This window comes from Lampetra fluviatilis, chromosome 57 (assembly GCF_964198595.1).
Source record: "Lampetra fluviatilis chromosome 57, kcLamFluv1.1, whole genome shotgun sequence".
NCBI lineage: Eukaryota > Metazoa > Chordata > Hyperoartia > Petromyzontiformes > Petromyzontidae > Lampetra > Lampetra fluviatilis.
This window is the reverse complement of record NC_136331.1, coordinates 2679299-2698071: the sequence shown is the minus strand read 5'-3', so window position 1 is coordinate 2698071 and position 18773 is coordinate 2679299. Positions and strand designations below refer to the sequence as shown.

Below are 18773 nucleotides of genomic sequence, written 5' to 3'. Positions count from 1 at the left end.
CAAGTTGCTTATGATTCAAGATGTAATCCCTTATAAGCAACTTGCTTATAAGGGATTACATCTTGAATCATTGCTTCACTTGATGCAGCTAATTCGGCTGTGACGGTCCCACCTGATGACGGAGACTTGTGTTGCCTCCGAAACGTCGTGAATTTTATTTTTGTTTTGTTTTATTTTATTTTACTTTCATTAATTTTAATGTTTTACCTACGTGACTTTACCGAAAAAACCTAAGAATATGAATCATTGCAGTCACGAAAGCTTCAAATCTAGAATTAAACAATGACATTAGTAAATAGGTCTTCTTGGTTCTTTCGGTAAAGTCACGTAGAATGGAAATAATAAAATAAAAAACGCTTTTTTTATTCTTTTATTATTTCCCTTCTACGTGACTTTACCGAAAGAACCAAGAAGATGAATCCCTGCAGTCACGAAAGCTTTAAATCGAAAAATGTGCAACTTAGTTTGTAGACTCCAGGATATTGCATGTCAGCAATGACATCCTTCACTGATGGGATTAGATCACGGATTTGTGTACTCTACTGAATCGGACCCGGATCTTTTGATTGGCGTCTCAGGGGGTTGTTTCTCCCTGGTTGGAGACACAGCTTTGCGAATAATACGGTCTGAGTACCCATTCATCTTCAGGGCCTGGTGTACGTGTTCCAGTTCACTGGTTAGGTGGTGTTTGTCAGAAATGCAGTGGGCCCTATGGTGTAGTGTTTTGATGAGGGAATTCTTCTGTGCCGGATGGTGGTGGGAATCAGGTTTCAAATAGATCTGTGTGCGTGGCTTTCCAGTAGATAGAGTGTCCCAACGAGCCATCAGGTCTCTTCTCAAACATAACATCCAGGAATGGTAGCTTACCCCCTCCCATGGGGGGGTGGGGGGGGTCAGACATTTTTGACGATGTGTGACGAGGGGGGGGGGGGGGTGAGAAATGTGACGTCACATCAAAATGCGCAATTTTAAATAAATATAGAATTGTTACAACAACACAAATTGTTATAACAACACTCCTACAACATCAGAGTGCAGCGCCACATTAAATACGCACTACAATGACAGTTTAAAGCGATTTTAAGCATGTTTTATTTTAAAAGTGGAAATATGGTTTTGGGGGGGGGGGCAGAGCTTTGTGACGTCATATTTGCGGGGGGGGGGGTCTGACTTGTTGTGACGCCGTGTGACGAGGGGGGGGGGGGGTAAAAAATTGTCCAAAATCGCGTGACATCATTTATGGACAGCCCCGTAGCGGGTTAGCGCGTTGCGCTACGAACCCGGCAAACCCGAGTTCGATTCCCGCTCACGGCCAACACCAGTGACGATTATTATCTGAACCGGTCCTGGGCCTCCCCCAGGTCGACTCAGCCTCAGATGAGTACCTGGTGCGGTGTGTCATAAACATCGCCACTGGGGAGACAAAGGCGGCCGGGCGTGGTGCTAGCTATACGGGGGATCTTTGTCTTGTTGGTAGTTGGTGGTGGTGGTGGTAACAGTGAATGCTATATAAATGGTTAAACAAAGTGCGGAATGAATGAGCAGTGGGAAAGTTGATAAAACGACCAACCTTTATTTCCCACTGGATAAGTGATCCCACAATTGTACAAACACACACACAAACGTAAACATAGCCCTCGTCGTTATCATCTCACGGCGAAGTAACGCGAGTCAATGAACCTACAAAACAATTCACATTGTCAGTGGAGCGACCTCGAGTGACTGGGCGATGAGGGTGGGTGGCGTCACAAAAAAGCTTCGAGGTTTTTGCGTTGGCCGGGGGAGCGGTGGCGCAGTGGTGAGCGCGACTCGCGAGGTCGATTCACACTCACGGCCAACGTCAGTGGCGAAGTGGTAATTCGAACTGGTCCTCCGAAGACAAAGATCATCCCACACCCCCGGTGTAGCCTCAAATTTGAAGCATGAAACTGGTCAACACACTTTTTCTGGCATAAGGTATTCCAACGGGTTTAAGGTAATTTTGGGGTGCCGATTCCAAATCTGTCTATCACATCAGGTTTTTGAGATATCAAATGTTGCATTTTCAATAAAAACTGCAGAAGAAAAATATTAAATAAATGTGTATATCTACATAAAATTATATTATAAACACACTATCCTAAAAATACAGCACCATATTTTAACGCTAAAGCAGTCACTGACTCGTAACAACTTGCAATCATAAGTGACAGAGATAATTTCGGGTAAAATCAATGAAAATGGGGTATGCCGATAGCATAAAAATGAGATGTGATAGAGCAAATCTGAGATCAGATTTCGAATCAGCACCCTGAAATTAGTCTAGAACAGCTGCAAAAGTCCAGGCCAGAAAAAAATGTTTTTTTTGTTGACAGTGAAATAGACTGTGGGGCCAAGTGCTGTCAGCGTGCACCTCCGAAGGCAGGCACGGAACGCGAGCGGGTGGGTGGGCCAGCACCGCGCCCGACCGCCTTTGTCTCCCCAGGACCAGTTCAGGTAATCGCCGCCGGTGTTGGCCGTGAGCTGGCATCGATCAAACTCGGGTCGCCGGATCTGTATGGCGCAGCGCGCGAACAGCAACACTACCGCTCCCCCACGCTGGATGACCAGCATGGTGAAGTATGGTCAACCAAGCCTCATGACTCACACGGCGTGGGGAGGGCGGAGGCCTTCATCTAGCAGTGGATGGCCAAAGGGTCTGTAATGTTTTTCTTTTTAAAATGACACATTAAAACTCAAATCTATTGGAATCTTAGATCAATAACAATCGATGCGAATCAATAACAATCGATGCGAATCAATAACAGTAGATGCAAATACTTATTGACATCTCCACGGTGTTATCACGATATGTGTGCCTTCACGATATGTGTGCCTTCCTTTCGTCAGTGGTGAGCGCCTTGCTTCCATTTAGCTGTCCGTGATTACTCCGTGGGCAATGTCACTCGATGGGCAATGTTAGTCAATGGACAATGCTCGTCTATGGGCAATGTGTCTATGGGCAATGTCAGTCCATAGGCAATGTTATTCCATCAGCAATGTTAGTCTATGGGCAATGTTAGTCTATGGGCAATGTTAGTCTATGGGCAATGTAAGTCAATGGACAATGCTAGTCTATGAGCAATGTTAGTCTATGGGCAATGTTAGTCTATGGGCAATAATAGTTCATGGGCAATGTTAGTCTGTGGGCAATTTACATCTATGGGCAATGTTAGTCTATGGGCAATGTTAGTCTGTGGGCAATGTTAGTCTATGGGCAATAATAGTTCATGGGCAATGTTAATCTATGGGCAATGTTAGTCTATGGGCAATGTTAGTCTATGGGCAATGTAAGTCAATGGACAATGCTAGTCTATGAGCAATGTTAGTCTATGGGCAATGTTAGTCTATGGGCAATAATAGTTCATGGGCAATGTTAGTCTGTGGGCAATTTACATCTATGGGCAATGTTAGTCTATGGGCAATGTTAGTCTGTGGGCAATGTTAGTCTATGGGCAATAATAGTTCATGGGCAATGTTAGTCTGTGGGCAATTTACATCTATGGGCAATGTTAGTCTATGGGCAATGTTAGTCTGTGGGCAATGTTAGTATATGGGCAATGTTAGTTTATGGGCAATGTTAGTCTATGGATCGTGCTCGTCCGAGATAAGATAAGTAACAACAACAAACCCGCATCGAGTTTCTTACGCCCCAGTTGCATCCGATCGTTCGAACCGCGTCTACGCCGAGACTTTATTCGCTGTCTTCCCCTCTGCTTCTATACTGTCCCCCATATACATTTACCAGCTAAGACAGCATTTATATATATGTGTGTCCGCACGTTAGAATATTTTTAAAATAAAACTAATTCTCATTGCACGTTTCGCCGGCGAAAACACACACACACGCGTGCCTATGTTTGTTTATCGCTCTCAACATTTTTTTTGCGTGCGACTAACCGGTTTAACCTGGTTTCCCCCCACCCCACCTATTGCGGTAACCGATTATGCAACAAAAAACAACAACAAACCACGCGCCTTCATGCGCATCGACTCAAAAATCCCTTCGCAAATTTTTGCCCGTACACTTTTTTTTATCGACCAAAACGCCAAACGCCTCCGCCATTCGCCACCAGGTGGTGGTGACGCGCGCCGCCCACGTGGTCTGTGCCAGGCCAGGCCACGTGCACGCCGAGGTCACGCGAAGTGCCGTCAAACGCGCCACGCTTGCTGCCAGGAGGAGGGTCACGGGACCAACCCTGCAAGTGCCTTGGCGTTGATGGACTGAGAGCAAATATTATCCATGATAGAGGTGTATTTTTTTTTGGGCTAAATCGCGTACAGACAAATGCATACCCGTCAACCCGTACGGTTTAACCCCGTGTTATTGTACAGGGAAAGGTAGTTTTTCAGATCCATACGGAGAACAGCCGTTTCAATACCGGCAACAAGAAAAGAATTGTGTCCATTTGTTTGTGTTTCTCCCTTGTGATGGGACTTTGTAGGATGAACTTTGAGATTTATAAGGAGCACGGGGTGACCAATACGGTCTCAATTGGTCTTTAATAAACTAGGGCACTGATGAGGGGTTAACAGGTAATGTCTCCAGGCCATTCTTTGTGAGGTCTTCCTCTCCTTTTCTTAAAGGCCACACATCTTCCTTCAAGGTCCTGCCCCTCTTTGTCATCGGTCCCCACCACTTTCTTAAAATTCCCACCATTCTTAAAAGGTCCTCCACCTCTTTCTTCAAGGCCCAGTGGTCATTTCTGTCCGCGAATGATTCCAAGCCTTCCGTGGTGGCAATATAAATAATATCGCTATCATAATTGTTATTTTACCCTTCTATCTGGCAACAAAACTGACACCTTTTTTTACAAGGAGTCATGTTTGCATAGACCACAATACCTGCAGTCATAATGCAAACAAAAAACATAACTCTGATAATGTATCCAATCGTGTAAATGCTTACCCCGAGCTCTCATACTCTGATGGTGCATTGTCTTTGAGTTGTGCGCCTTTTGGCGTCATCTGGTCCAACACCATGTTAGACTAGGCTCAAAGGAAAGCTGTCTCGGGTGTGGACCAATCAACTTCAAGGACAGTACATACATTATCAAAGTTATGTTTTTGTTTGCATTATGACTGCAGGTATTGTGGTCTATGCAAACATGACTCCTCGTAAAAAAAGGTGTCAGTTTTGTTGCCAGATAAAAGGGTTAAAAAACAATTATCATATTTTTTTACTGGCAAATGAGGTTCCAATGGAATATCGCTATCGTCGTCATTGAAATGGCTCGGCGAGACTAAGGCCGCTTGCTCGGGATTATTGGGGTTCGTAGTTAATGCCCGAGAGCCCAGAGGGCCCAGTCTAAGGCACGTGCAACGATTCCTGACGGTTCAGTGCTAAAACACCTCAGGCCCATAAAATGCGAAGGGCACACTTCGGCTGCAGAGGATGTCCGATGTAAATAGCTGCGACTTCGGAGAGCCAGGCTAAGGCACGTAAACTACAGCTACTAACTCTTAGGGCTGAGTGTTCGAGGTTATAGATTCCATGCAGAGGGGCGACAGGACGAGGAAGGGGAATGTGCGATGGAGAAGAGGTGAGGATTTAAGAGAGGAACGGAAGGAGGTTAAGGAGGTGGATTGATAAAATGTACAGGGGAGTTGTTGAGTCTGTGGGCAGTGTTGAGTCGATGGGTAAGTGTTGACTCTATGGGGAGCAGTGCTGAGTCTATGTACAGGGGAAGTTGATTCCCGTGGAAGCATACATATTACAGAATTGCCATATATTTTCTACCATGAAACATAGATAACTGTGATCACACGGAAAAACAATCATAATCACCCTTTACACACCGCGAAGAAAGTAATAAATTAAGTTTCTGTATCTGCGCAAGTTGCACATCCACTTTGGAGATCGTAACGTTTACATGTGAGAGAGGGCATTGAGGGGATTGTAAACAGAAAGACTAAATATCCTGGGTCACAGCTGTCATGGTTGCTGTGGTTGTTGTAGTTGTTGTTGCTGTCGTTGTTGTGGTTGTTGTTGTTGTGGTTGTTTTCGTTGTTGCGGTTGTTGTTGCGGTGGTTGTTGTGGTTGTTGTTGCGGGTAAGTACGCGTGAGTGCGTGCACGTGTTCACGAACCCGTCCGTGCGTACCCTTTCAGCGTCACCTCGCTGATCTCGTCAATTAGCTACATACTACATACCGTCGGTCACGCGAACTCCCTCGTCATCCTCGCAAGCGGCGGCGGCGATGGCTTCTGGCCAAGTCATCGAACGAAGACGGCAATCACCGCATCGTCGCCGCGCGGTGCTTTCGGACGCGCTTCTGTGGCCGTCTGGAACGCTCCTTCCTTTAGAAATTATTGTTGTTGTGTTTAGTTTGCTGTTCTTCCCTCCCCCCTACACCTCCTATTAGCGCGGTTGGCTACGTACGGTGGTGAGAAAGAAGTTCAACATATTACGTACGAAAAATCAGAATAGGCTTTACCCTTTCTGTCAATAAAACAGGAGGTATCTATTTGGTGTTTGAACCAAATAAAAACCTATCGCAAGGAGTCAAGCACCACATTAACCAAACACGTTACTTGTGGTGAATATGCAAACAAACATGGCTCTGATAAAAAATGGACGTTGTCTTTGAAATGGATTGGCCTACACCAGAGACAGCAGCCTTCTTTAGGGCCTAGTCTCACCACCAGTGTCAGACCAGAGAACGCCAAAAGGCGAACAGCACAAGGACAATGCACGTGTATAGTTGCATGTATAGTTCGTGGTGAGCAGCTAAATCATGAGATACCTTTTATGCCAGCATCAAAGCATGAAAAATAATAAAAGGTGTTTACCCTCTCTGGCAATAAAACGGAAATTGTGTTAAGATATTCAAACACCTAAATAAATACCGAATGTCGTTCATATGACGTTCCTGCTGCCCGACAACGCGGCGGGAGGCAGTAGTTGGGTTCCCGAAGAACGTCGCGTTATTGAAACATGCCGCGGTAATAAATAATATATAATGCAGGAGGTAAAGCACGGTCCGCAATAACGTGCATGAAATGCGTACGCAGGGCCCAACGAAGCACCCCAATGCCTTGTTGTGTAGGTAGCATCTAGAAGCATCTAAAACCTGGGTACCGGGGGGAACGTGGGTTCTGGTGGGGGAACGCGAGTTCTGGAGGAGGAACGTGAGTTCTGGTGGTGGAACGTGGGTTCTGGAGGAGGAACGTGGGTTCTGAAAGGGGAACGTGGGTTCTGGAGGGGGATTGCGAGTTCTAGAGGAGGAACGTGAGTTCTGGTGGTGGAACGTGGGTTCTGGAGGAAGAACGTGGGTTCTGAAAGGGGAACGTGGGTTCTGGAGGGGGAACGCGAGTTCTGGAGGAGGAACGCGAGTTCTGGAGGAGGAACGTGAGTTCTGGTGGTGGAACGTGGGTTCTGGAGGAAGAACGTGGGTTCTGAAAGGGGAACGTGGGTTCTGGAGGAGGAACGCGAGTTCTGGAGGAGGAACGTGAGTTCTGGTGGTGGAACGTGGGTTCTGGAGGAAGAACGTGGGTTCTGAAAGGGGAACGTGGGTTCTGGAGGGGGAACGCGAGTTCTGGAGGAGGAACGTGAGTTCTGGTGGTGGAACATGGGTTCTGGAGGAAGAACGTGGGATCTGAAAGGGGAACGTGGGTTCTGGAGGAGGAACGCGAGTTCTGGAGGAGGAACGTGAGTTCTGGTGGTGGAACGTGGGTTCTGGAGGAAGAACGTGGGTTCTGAAAGGGTGAACGTGGGTTCTGGAGGAGGAACGCGAGTTCTGGAGGAGGAACGTGAGTTCTGGTGGTGGAACGTGGGTTCTGGAGGAAGAACGTGCGTTCTGAAAGGGGAACGTGGGTTCTGGAGGGGGAACGCGAGTTCTGGAGGAGGAACGCGAGTTCTGGAGGAGGAACGTGAGTTCTGGTAGTGGAACGTGGGTTCTGGAGGAAGAACGTGGGTTCTGAAAGGGGAACGTGGGTTCTGGAGGGGGAACACGAGTTCTGGAGGAGGAACGCGAGTTCTGGAGGAGGAACGTGAGTTCTGGTGGTGGAACGTGGGTTCTGGAGGAAGAACGTGGGTTCTGAAAGGGGAACGTGGGTTCTGGAGGGGGAACGCGAGTTCTGGAGGAGGAACGTGAGTTCTGGTGGTGGAACGTGGGTTCTGGAGGAAGAACGTGGGTTCTGAAAGGGGAACGTGGGTTCTGGAGGAGGAACGCGAGTTCTGGAGGAGGAACGTGAGTTCTGGTGGTGGAACGTGGGTTCTGGAGGAAGAACGTGGGTTCTGAAAGGGGAACGTGGGTTCTGTTGGGGGATGCGGGTTCTGGAGGGAACCGCCGCCACCACCGCGGCACCATCACTGACCCCCGCAAGCGTTCACGTGCAGGCGGAGCACCCCGCGGCTGTGCAGCCGCAGAAGTTCGGCAAACTCGCTGGGCATGGAGTGCACTTTCTTGGGCTGCTGGTCGTCATAGTAGTGGTGGGGCAACTGGCGGCCCTGCGGTGGGTCGACAGGGGCGGCCGCGGCGGCCTGCGCCCCCTTCTTACTCTTCCTGCTCCTCTTCGGCTTCCTCCTCCTCTGGTCCTCTTTCACCTGCGCTGGGGTGGGCAGGTCGTGCACGAACGGCCAGAAGCCATAGACGTGCACCTCGTCGCACAGGTCCATGGCCACGCTCGTCTGGGGGGAGGGGGGTAGGGGCGAGTGAGAGATGTTTTGGGAAACACGGGGAGAATGTGGTAGAAGTGTGCGCAGTCTATTTAAACTATTACACCATTTTTAGCTGGTTATAGTACGAATGTTTAATGTGCATTCCATCTGAGGATCCCAATGCGTAAGAAACCACTGAGCTGCTATCTTGCTCTTCTTTCATGCAACGACCTCCTGCATACCAGGCAAGGTAGTTAACATCTCCTCGCCACCATGATGATGATGAGAGAGAGAGAGACACGCAAACTCCAAATATACAGCAGGCGTCAGGGTCGGGATCGAACCCACGACCTCCTGTATACCAGGCAAGGTAGTTAACATCTCCTTGCCACCGTTATGATGATGAGAGAGAGAGACACGCAAACTGCAAATATACAGCAGGCGTCAGGGTTGGGATCAAACCCACGTCCTCCTGTACACCAGGCGAGGCAGTTGGCATCTCCTAGCCACCGTAGCAGTTCACTCATAAGAAAATGCTCAGACTTACTTAGGAGGGAAGATGCAAGGGAAAGTTGGGAGACACGGGAAGACACAAGGATACACGGAGAGACACAAGGAGACATGGGGAAACACGGGGAGACACAAGGATACACGGAAAGACACAGGGAAGACACAAGGAGACACGGGGAGACACGGGGAGACACAGGCCGAAGCTGCACCTTGACTCAAACCCAGTTCGTCTCATCTCTTGATTGGTGCTTCAGTATTAACCACTATCTGATTGTGCTACCAGCACACCTGGCCATCTTGGCCTCTGGTCGATATTTTGATACGCGTCTTGATTTTATACGTGGCACATTAGGAATGGACCACTCTTTTAATTATTTCCTCGTACAGCAATGGAGTAAAGTGTGGTTTTGTGAAGGTCCCTTATGTGCTGTGCAGTACATCAATGCTCGTGTGGACACCAGCAAGCGATACTGAGTTGGGCCTGTAGGTGGCTGGCAGGGTTTATGAGTAACCTGACCTGTACACCAGTCACGTGGTTAATGGCGACTGGGTTGAGAATTTCTCTATGACACACGTGCTGTTGCATTTTACAGATTATCACAATTAATGTGTGAGCCCTCGATTTGGAGCACCTGCCCACGTCCTTCATTTCGAGTGTGCAACATATAGGTTGGAGGACTACCTTCTTTTAATTTATACTTTGACGTATTGGGATGCCCTCTCCAGTGGGGGCAAGTTTTTACGCATACAGTAAATTGAATTAATGAAACAAAAAGGGAGACGCGGGGAGACGCAGGAAGACACGGGAGGCAGGGGTGTAGACACGGGGAGACACTGGAAGACTGGGAGACACGGGAGACAGGGAGGCAGAGGTGTAGACACTGGGAGACAATGAGAGAAATGGGAGACACTGCCAGACACGGGGAGACACGAGCAGGCAGAGGTGTAGACACTGGGAGATACGGGGAGACACTGGGAGGTAGGGTATAGACGCTGGGAGACACGGGGAGGCACTGAGAGACACGGGTGTAGACACTGGGAGACATGCCGTGACACTGGGAGACACTGGAGACGGTTCCCGTGGCGCATTGTTACCATCATGAGGCCCGAGGTGATGTGCGACTCCTTGACGCCGCGTTTCTTCCAGAAGCGGGAGATGGCCCTCATGTAGGAGGGGTTGAAGATGGCCACGCGCTGCTGGGACTCAAAGTCGTCCAGGGTAAATATGGCCTGGGGGGCGGGGCGTGGGGGGAGGAAGGGGGGCGGGGGGAGTGAGGAATCGCTGCCGCGTGTGATCCCGTATGGACACGTGGTGCACAGGTGGATACTGGTGGACACGGTTGGATGTGAGTGGGCCCGTAGTTACCCTGTACGCGAGCGACGTGTACGCAGATACAGAGAAGGCGGGGATGAGCAGGATGCTGGCGCCGTATGAAGACATCTTCCTGATGAACTCCTTTCTTCTCCCGATCAGGGACTCGAATCTACACACACACCGGGTTACACACACACACCAGTTATAGCCAACATATTCATGGAAAAGTTTGAATCAGACGCCATCCAGACATCCACCCTGCGTCCTTCCCTGTGGAAGAGATATGTGGATGACACTTTCGTCATCTGGCCACATGGCCTCCCAGCATTGAACCACTTCTTGGACCACATCAATTCTAGACACCCATCCATCAGATTCACCATGGAAGTGGAGAAAGACGGTAAACTACCATTCTTGGATATTCTGTTTGAGAGGAGTCTGACGGTTCCTTGGGACATTCTGTCTACAGAAAAGCCACCCACACAGACTCCTACTTGAAACCGGATTCCCACCACCACCCATCTCAAAAGAACTCTCTCATCAAAACGCTATACCACAGAGCACATGGCATTTCTGACAAACACCACCTGACCGGTGAATTAAGACATGTACATCGGGCCCTCAGGATGAACGGATACTCTGACCGTACTATCCGCCAAGCTGTCTCTCCCACCACACAGAAACAGCCACATGAAACTCCGACCAAAACCATCACGTTACCATACATAGCTGGCGTGACCAAAAAGATCTCCAAAATTCTAAACAAACATAAGATCCAAGTCCGATTCAGTACAGTGCATAAAATCCGTGATCTGATTCCATCTGTGAAGGATGTCGTTCCTGACTTACAGTATCCTGGAGTCTACAAATTGAGTTGCATTTGTGGTGATTGCTACATTGGAGAAACGAAACGTCATGTTTCTGATCGTGTCCGCGAGCACAAGTCAGATCTGAAACACGGCAGAACTGATTCTTCTGCCGTGGCCGATCATTGCTACAACTCGGTGGGCTCTCATGAAATTGTCTTTTCCGAGACCAAGGTTCTCTGCAAACCTCCCGGCTACCATCAAAGGTTTGTACACGAAGCCATACAAATATACAAACACAGACATAATTTCAACCGTGATGATGGGTACAAACTTAGTAATCATTGGAAAGATGTTATCAACCACGCAAAAAAGACTTAATCACAAATTTTTTGGACCATCTTATCTGACAGGCACTATTTTACTGTACTTTACCGAGTGTTAACATCCCCAGTTATTTTAACAGTACTCTCTTCATTGTTCAGCCAGCATTGGTATAAACATGGGCATTTTCGTTCTTTTGTCTATCATGTGTATCAGACCCCCCCTCCCCCTCTCTCTCCATTGTGTTGGCGTGTGCAGTAATTGGCCGCTTGCGCACAAGCGCTTCCACGTCCGTCGCCCACCCTTTTGGCCTCGCCCCCCCCCCGCCCCCCCCTCCCTCCCGATACGTTCCATTCATTGGCTACCATAGTCTGATGAGCTCCCCCTAAGTTTGTACCCATCATCATTTTCGTTCTTTTGTCTATCATGTGTATTAGACCTCCCCTCCTCCTCTTTGCCCATTGTGTTGGCGGGTGCAGTGGCTGGCCGCTTGCGCACAATCGCTCCATTGTGTTGGCGTGTGCAGTAATTGGCCGCTTGCGCACAAGCGCTTCCACGTCCATCGGCCACCCTTTTGGCCTCGCCCCCCCTCCCTCCCGATACGTTCCTTTCATTGGCTACCATAGTCTGATGAGCTCCCCCCTCCCTCTCCCTCCCCCCTCAACTCGCTTTTAAGGGATTACATCTTGAATCATTGCCTCACTTGATACAGCTAATCTGGCTGTGACGGTCCCACCTGATGACGGAGACTTGTGTTGCCTCCGAAACGTCGTGATTTTTGTTTTTATTTTATTTTACTTTCTACGTGACTTTACCGAAAAAACCTAAGAAGATGATTCCTTGCAGTCACGAAAGCTTCAAATCTGGGATTACACACACACACACGGGGTTACACACACACACACGGGGTTACACACACACGGGGTTACACACACACACACGGGGTTACACACACACAGGGTTACACACACACACACGGGGTTACACACACACACACACACGGGGTTACACACACACACGGGGTTACACACACACGGGGTTACACACACACGGGGTTACACACACACACACACGGGGTTACACACACACGGGGTTACACACACACACGGGGTTACACACACACACACACACACGGGGTTACACACACACACACACGGGGTTACACACACACACACACACACGGGGTTACACACACACACGGGGTTACACACACACACACGGGGTTACACACACGGGGTTACACACACACACACACACGGGGTTACACACACACACACACACACGGGGTTACACACACACACACACGGGGTTACACACACACGGGGTTACACACACACCCACACACGGGGTTACACACACACACACATGGGGTTACACACACACGGGGTTACACACACACACACACACGGGGTTACACACACACGGGGTTACACACACACACACACGGGGTTACACACACACACACACACGGGGTTACACACACACACACATGGGGTTACACACACACGGGGTTACACACACACACACGGGGTTACACACACACACACACGGGGTTACACACACACACACACATGGGGTTACACACACACACGGGGTTACACACGCACACACGGGGTTACACACACACACACACGGGGTTACACACACACACACGGGGTTACACACACACACACGGGGTTACACACACACACGGGGTTACACACACACACACACACACGGGGTTACACACACACACACACACGGGGTTACACACACACACGGGGTTACACACACACGGGGTTACACACACACACACGGGGTTACACACACACGGGGTTACACACACACACGGGGTTACACACACACACACACACACATGGGGTTACACACACACACACACGGGGTTACACACACACACACACACGGGGTTACACACACACACGGGGTTACACACACACGGGGTTACACACACACACACGGGGTTACACACACACGGGGTTACACACACACACACACGGGGTTACACACACATGGGGTTACACACACACACGGGGTTACACACACACACGGGGTTACACACACACACACACACGGGGTTACACACACACACGGGGTTACACACACACGGGGTTACACACACACACACACGGGGTTACACACACATGGGGTTACACACACACACGGGGTTACACACACACACACGGGGTTACACACACACACACACACGGGGTTACACACACACGGGGTTACACACACACGGGGTTACACGTACGCACATACGGGGTTACACACACACACACGGGGTTACACACACACACGGGGTTACACACACACACACACGGGGTTACACACACACACGTGGTTACACACACACACACACACGGGGTTACACGTACGCACACACGGGGTTACACACACACACACGGGGTTACACACACACACGGGGTTACACACACACACGGGGTTACACACACACACACGGGGTTACACACATGTAGTGGTGGTATTGACGTGCGCCGACTGTGACAGTGATGGATCACGGGGCGGCGCGGGGTGCGGGGTTGGGCACGCGTTGTGGGCGTGGTGTGGACGCGCGCGCCGGGAGTGACAGATGACGGGGCGGCGCGGCGTGAGTGGTGAGGCACGATGAGATGTGGGAAAAGAGGATCGTAGCCAGCGCCCGGCGATTGGTCGAATAAGTGGGTGCTCGCAGCGACGTCCGCAGGTGGGGTATAAAGGGGGACGCGCGAGAGCACTCGGGGAGAGTTACCCAGTTGAAGACCCGAAGACGGAGCTGAAGACCTAGTGCCACGAGACCCCTAGTCCCGCCGTCCTTGTGGGGACCGGGGCCCTGTGTGGCTCGGAGGCGAGGCTGTGGGGCCCGGGGTCCGACGCCCCCGTGGGTCGGGCTGGGGACCCACAGTCGAGACGGATACCCCGGGCAGGGAGTGTCCCGAGTAGCTCAGGGGCGTTAGTCGCCGAGTAGCTAAGTGGATGTTGGTCATCCGAGTAGCTCAGTGGCGTTAGTCGCCGAGTAGCTAAGTGGGTGTTTGTCACCCGAGATACTAAGTGGATGTTGGTCATCCGAGTAGCTCAGTGGGCGTTAGTCGCCAAGTAGCTAAGTGGGTGTTTGTCACCCGAGATACTAAGTGGGTGTTTGTCACCCGAGATACTAAGTGGGTGTTTGTCACCCGAGATACAAAGTAGGTGTTAGTCACCTGTGAACGAGTTTGATAAAATAAAGAGTGTGTTACCCGTGAAGTCGTCTCCCGCCGAGTTACTACATTACAACTGGCGTCAGAAGTAAACCTGTCTTCAAGAAGTATGGACACAAGGAAGACTACCCGTACCCACGAGCGAGGTCGGGATGACGACGGCGTACCGGGGACACCGACCTCGGGAGTAGAGGACGAGGAGTTGCCGCCGATGCAGCACTTCGCGGTGATGGCCGACGCTCCGCTTGCCTCCGACACCAGCCTCCAGGACGCGCACTCCCGGTTGGCGGAGTTGCTACTCGCCGCCGCCGCTGTCTTGGCCGACATCTCCGTTCCGGCGAGCGGAAAAACGGCTGCGGGGGTCGTGGAGGAAGCGACGTTGGAGGATTCCCGCCAAAAGGCGCTTCGCGCCAAAAGTCTGGAAGTTGCCGCCGTTTTTGGGGGGCCGCCACCGATTGGCGGGAAAGACGGACGCCACGTGGCCGGACACCTCCGCGCAGCGCAGCCCACGTCATCAGCGCGCGCCGGAGCCCTCCATTTTGCGCCTGACAACCGAGCCGACATTTTACACAACTCCAGCGGAGCGCGGGAAAATCTCTCCGACGTCGACGACGATCGGGTCCTCCAGCAAAGATTGCCCGCGCTGTCGGCGTTCAAGGCGGATGGGGGCGACTGGGGAGCCTTCCAACGAAGGTTCCTCGCTCATCAGGAGATGTCGGGGTGGTCCGACACCACTGCCCTGCGTGCGTTGCCAGCGATGCTTGACGACGACGCGCTTGCAGCCTTCACATCTGCTGCAAGGTCGTCCCGCTCTACGCTCCAGGCCGCACTACACCTGATGGCGAAGGTGTTCGGGCCGCCCTCCACGTGTCGCCACCAGTTCTACGATCGGCGGAAGGTGGCTGGGGAAACGACGCTAGCCTACCGCACGGCACTACTCGCCTTGGCGGACGCAGCTTTTCCCCGCATGGATAAGGAGGGGAAGGACGCCATGGTGACGGAGCAGCTGCTGGTGTTGGCCCACGAGTTGGGGGTCCCCATCAACGTGGCAGACGAGATGGATATCTGCTCCCTGGCGATCGCCACGAGCATTCACGCGTACGAGGTCCTCAAACGCAAGCCGGGGGTCGTCTGCAAATGGGCGGGGAACGCGGCACTGGCCGCCACGATCGCCGAACCTCAGCCAGCTGCGGTGCAGGAGCAGGCCTTCGCTGCATCGCGTCCGGGGGAGTGGAGAACGGGAGGTCGTTCGCCCACACGTTCGCCCCGCAAGCTGGAGCAACCGAAACCTACGACGTCCGTCGTCTGCTACAACTGCGGCCTTCGGGGTCACGTCGCAGCCGGGTGCCGGGCCCCGCGTCAGCGCGCCACAGGACCACGTCGGGACGACGACCAGGGCCACAAGTCATCCCAACAAAACCCGGCAAGTCGCGGCACCTCACACGTTCGGTCCACAAACACGGCACATTCGGGTCGCCGCTTCGCGGTGGGGGGTTCGCGGCTGGGTGCCGGGGGTTCAATTCGGCGAGGGGGGTCCGTACGCGGCCCGCAAGCAGTCGAGTGGTCCGAATTGGCCCACAGGATCGTGGCTGCGTCGGCCGGGTCGTCCGTGGTAACGGGGTTCATTGACGGGGTTGAGGTCCGGGTGCTTGTTGACACGGGTGCGTCGGCCACCATCATCTCGGACCTTATTTATAACATTCTTCCCGTCCAAAGTAGACCCCTTCTGCCAGTAGACGTGCCATTTTATGCGGCAAATGGGGGATCCCTGGGGATCATCGGCCAGATTCGGGCGACTATTTGCATTGGTGACATTAAATTAGCGGGCCCTATTTTTGTATCATCATCGCTGGCCGTTCCCTGTTTGCTAGGTACGGACTTTTTGTCCAAAATGCCCATCAAAATTCTTATAGATCAGGCCTGCATAGAGCTTCCGTCAGGTCGGCGGGTTGCGTTCTTGTCGAGCCCTACCGAAGTGCGCACGGTTTGTGCGACGGTGCAGGCGCTGGCGACTCACACTGTACGGGTGCCCCCGGGATCGCAAATGTTAGTACCCCTTCGGTTCAGGAAGCCACTCGAGGTGGGTGCGGAGGCACAGGGGGTGCTGTTGGGGCCGTCAAACAGAGCCAGTAAGGGCCTCGACTTAGCGGTTGCTCAAACCATGGTGAGAGGGGACAGTGAGCCGTTCGTAATGGTCCTGAATACGGGGTCGCGGCCGGCCGTAATTGCGCAGGGAACGGTGCTGGCTCACGCCGCGCCGCTACCCGTTGAGGAACGGCTCGTGGCTCAAGCAGATTTCACTGTCAAGTCGCATCCTCAAAGTGATGAGGGGACTGAGTGGTTGGACTCGCTGTGTGCCGGTTCTGCTAACTTGTCCGGGGTGCAATTGGGAGCATTGAGGGGTTTGCTCATCGAGTTTGCTGACGTGTTCAGCAAACATAAGTACGATATCGGCTGCACTGACCTGTTGCGCCACCACATAGCTACAGGGGACGCGGCCCCTATTCGTCAGAATCCCTTCCGGCTCAGCCCAGCCGAGAAGGAACATGTGCAATCGGCGGTTAATGATATGTTGGCGGCCGATATCATTTCGCCCTCTTCTAGTCCGTGGGGTGCTCCTATTGTCCTAGTAAAGAAACAGGACGGGTCCTTGCGGTTTTGTGTCGATTTCCGCCGCTTAAACAAAATCTCGATGGCGGATGCGTATCCGCTCCCCAGGATGGATGAGTCGCTGGATGCCTTGGCGGGAGCGCAGTTTTTTTCCACACTCGATCTGCTTTCTGGATTTTGGCAATTGCCACTCGATAACGAGTCTAAACCTAAAACTGCTTTCCGGACACCTGGGGGCCTATTTGAATTCAACCGTTTGCCCATGGGCTTACATTCCGCTCCCGCCACGTTCCAGAGACTCATGGAATTGGTTTTGTCGGGCCTCCAATGGGATACCTGTTTGATTTATCTTGACGATATCATCGTCTTTAGTCGGACTTTCGAGGAGCACCTCCAGCGACTGAGAGCGGTGTTCCTCAGGATGCGTTCCGCTAAGCTTAAATTTAAACCGGCTAAATGTTTTCTGCTTCGGGAATCGGTCAGGTATTTGGGCCATATCGTGAGTCGTTCAGGGATCTCGACGGACCCTGCTAAGACGCATTGCGTCAGCTCATGGCCAACGCCAACCTCGGTCACGGAGGTTCGTAGTTTCATTGGTTTTGCCTCCTATTACCGTCGTTTTGTCAAGCAATTTGCCACCATAGCCAAGCCCCTGCACGCTTTGACGGCTAAGGGTGTGAGGTTTCACTGGGGGGCGGAAGAGGAGGCTGCGTTCTGCTCCCTCCGTGACGCCTTGGTGCAGGCTCCCCCCTTGTGTTACCCCGATTTCACACAACCGTTTTTGCTTGACACGGACGCCAGCAATACGGGTATCGGGGGGGTGTTCTCACAGGTGGTCGGGGGGGTTGAACGGGTGGTCGCCTACGGTAGTAGGGTTCTTTCCCCCGCAGAACAACGCTATTGCGTGACTCGTCGTGAATTGTTAGCCATTGTGTTCTTTACACAGCAATTCAGGCCGTATCTTTACGGCCGTCATTTTACGGTCCGGACGGACCATGCGGCTCTACAATACGCTATGCGCGTGGCACAGCCATCGGGCCAATTGTCCCGATGGTTGGAGGTCCTTCAAGACTACCAATTCACGACGATTTACCGCAAGGGGTTGCGACACTCAAACGCGGACGCCTTGTCGCGGTTGCCGCCGTGCACGGACTGCACATGTTTGTTGGGATCGGCGCGGTGCAAACCCCCGGTCGCCGGCACCCCGGGAGTTGCGCTCGCCGCCACTGACAACCCGGGAGAGGACGCCCCCACGGGGAGGGATTCGCTGTTGTCGTTGCCCCTCATTGAGTGGGGCCGCCTCCAGATGTCCGACAGCTCCCTACTTACGCTACGTCGGAAAGTTGGCGCTCCCGAAGAAGGGGAGGCGCGGGTCGGTTCCTGGGAGTGCAGACA

At 52.0% G+C, this 18773-nt stretch overlaps 1 protein-coding gene across 1 annotated transcript in view; it reads right to left on the bottom strand.

Annotated features, from left to right (window-relative positions):
• Window positions 1–8134: 8134 nt before the first annotated feature.
• LOC144950359 (alpha-N-acetylneuraminide alpha-2,8-sialyltransferase-like) overlaps window positions 8135–18773 on the bottom strand; it is a 66376-nt gene continuing 55737 nt past the window's right edge. Inside the window, exons 7-9 of the mRNA XM_078880474.1 lie at window positions 10496–10613; window positions 10225–10359; window positions 8135–8649 (exon numbers count right to left, since the gene is read on the bottom strand). Coding sequence (XP_078736600.1) covers window positions 8329–8649; window positions 10225–10359; window positions 10496–10613 — 574 coding nt within the window. The 3' untranslated portion in view covers window positions 8135–8328. The remainder of the gene's footprint in view (window positions 8650–10224; window positions 10360–10495; window positions 10614–18773) is intronic.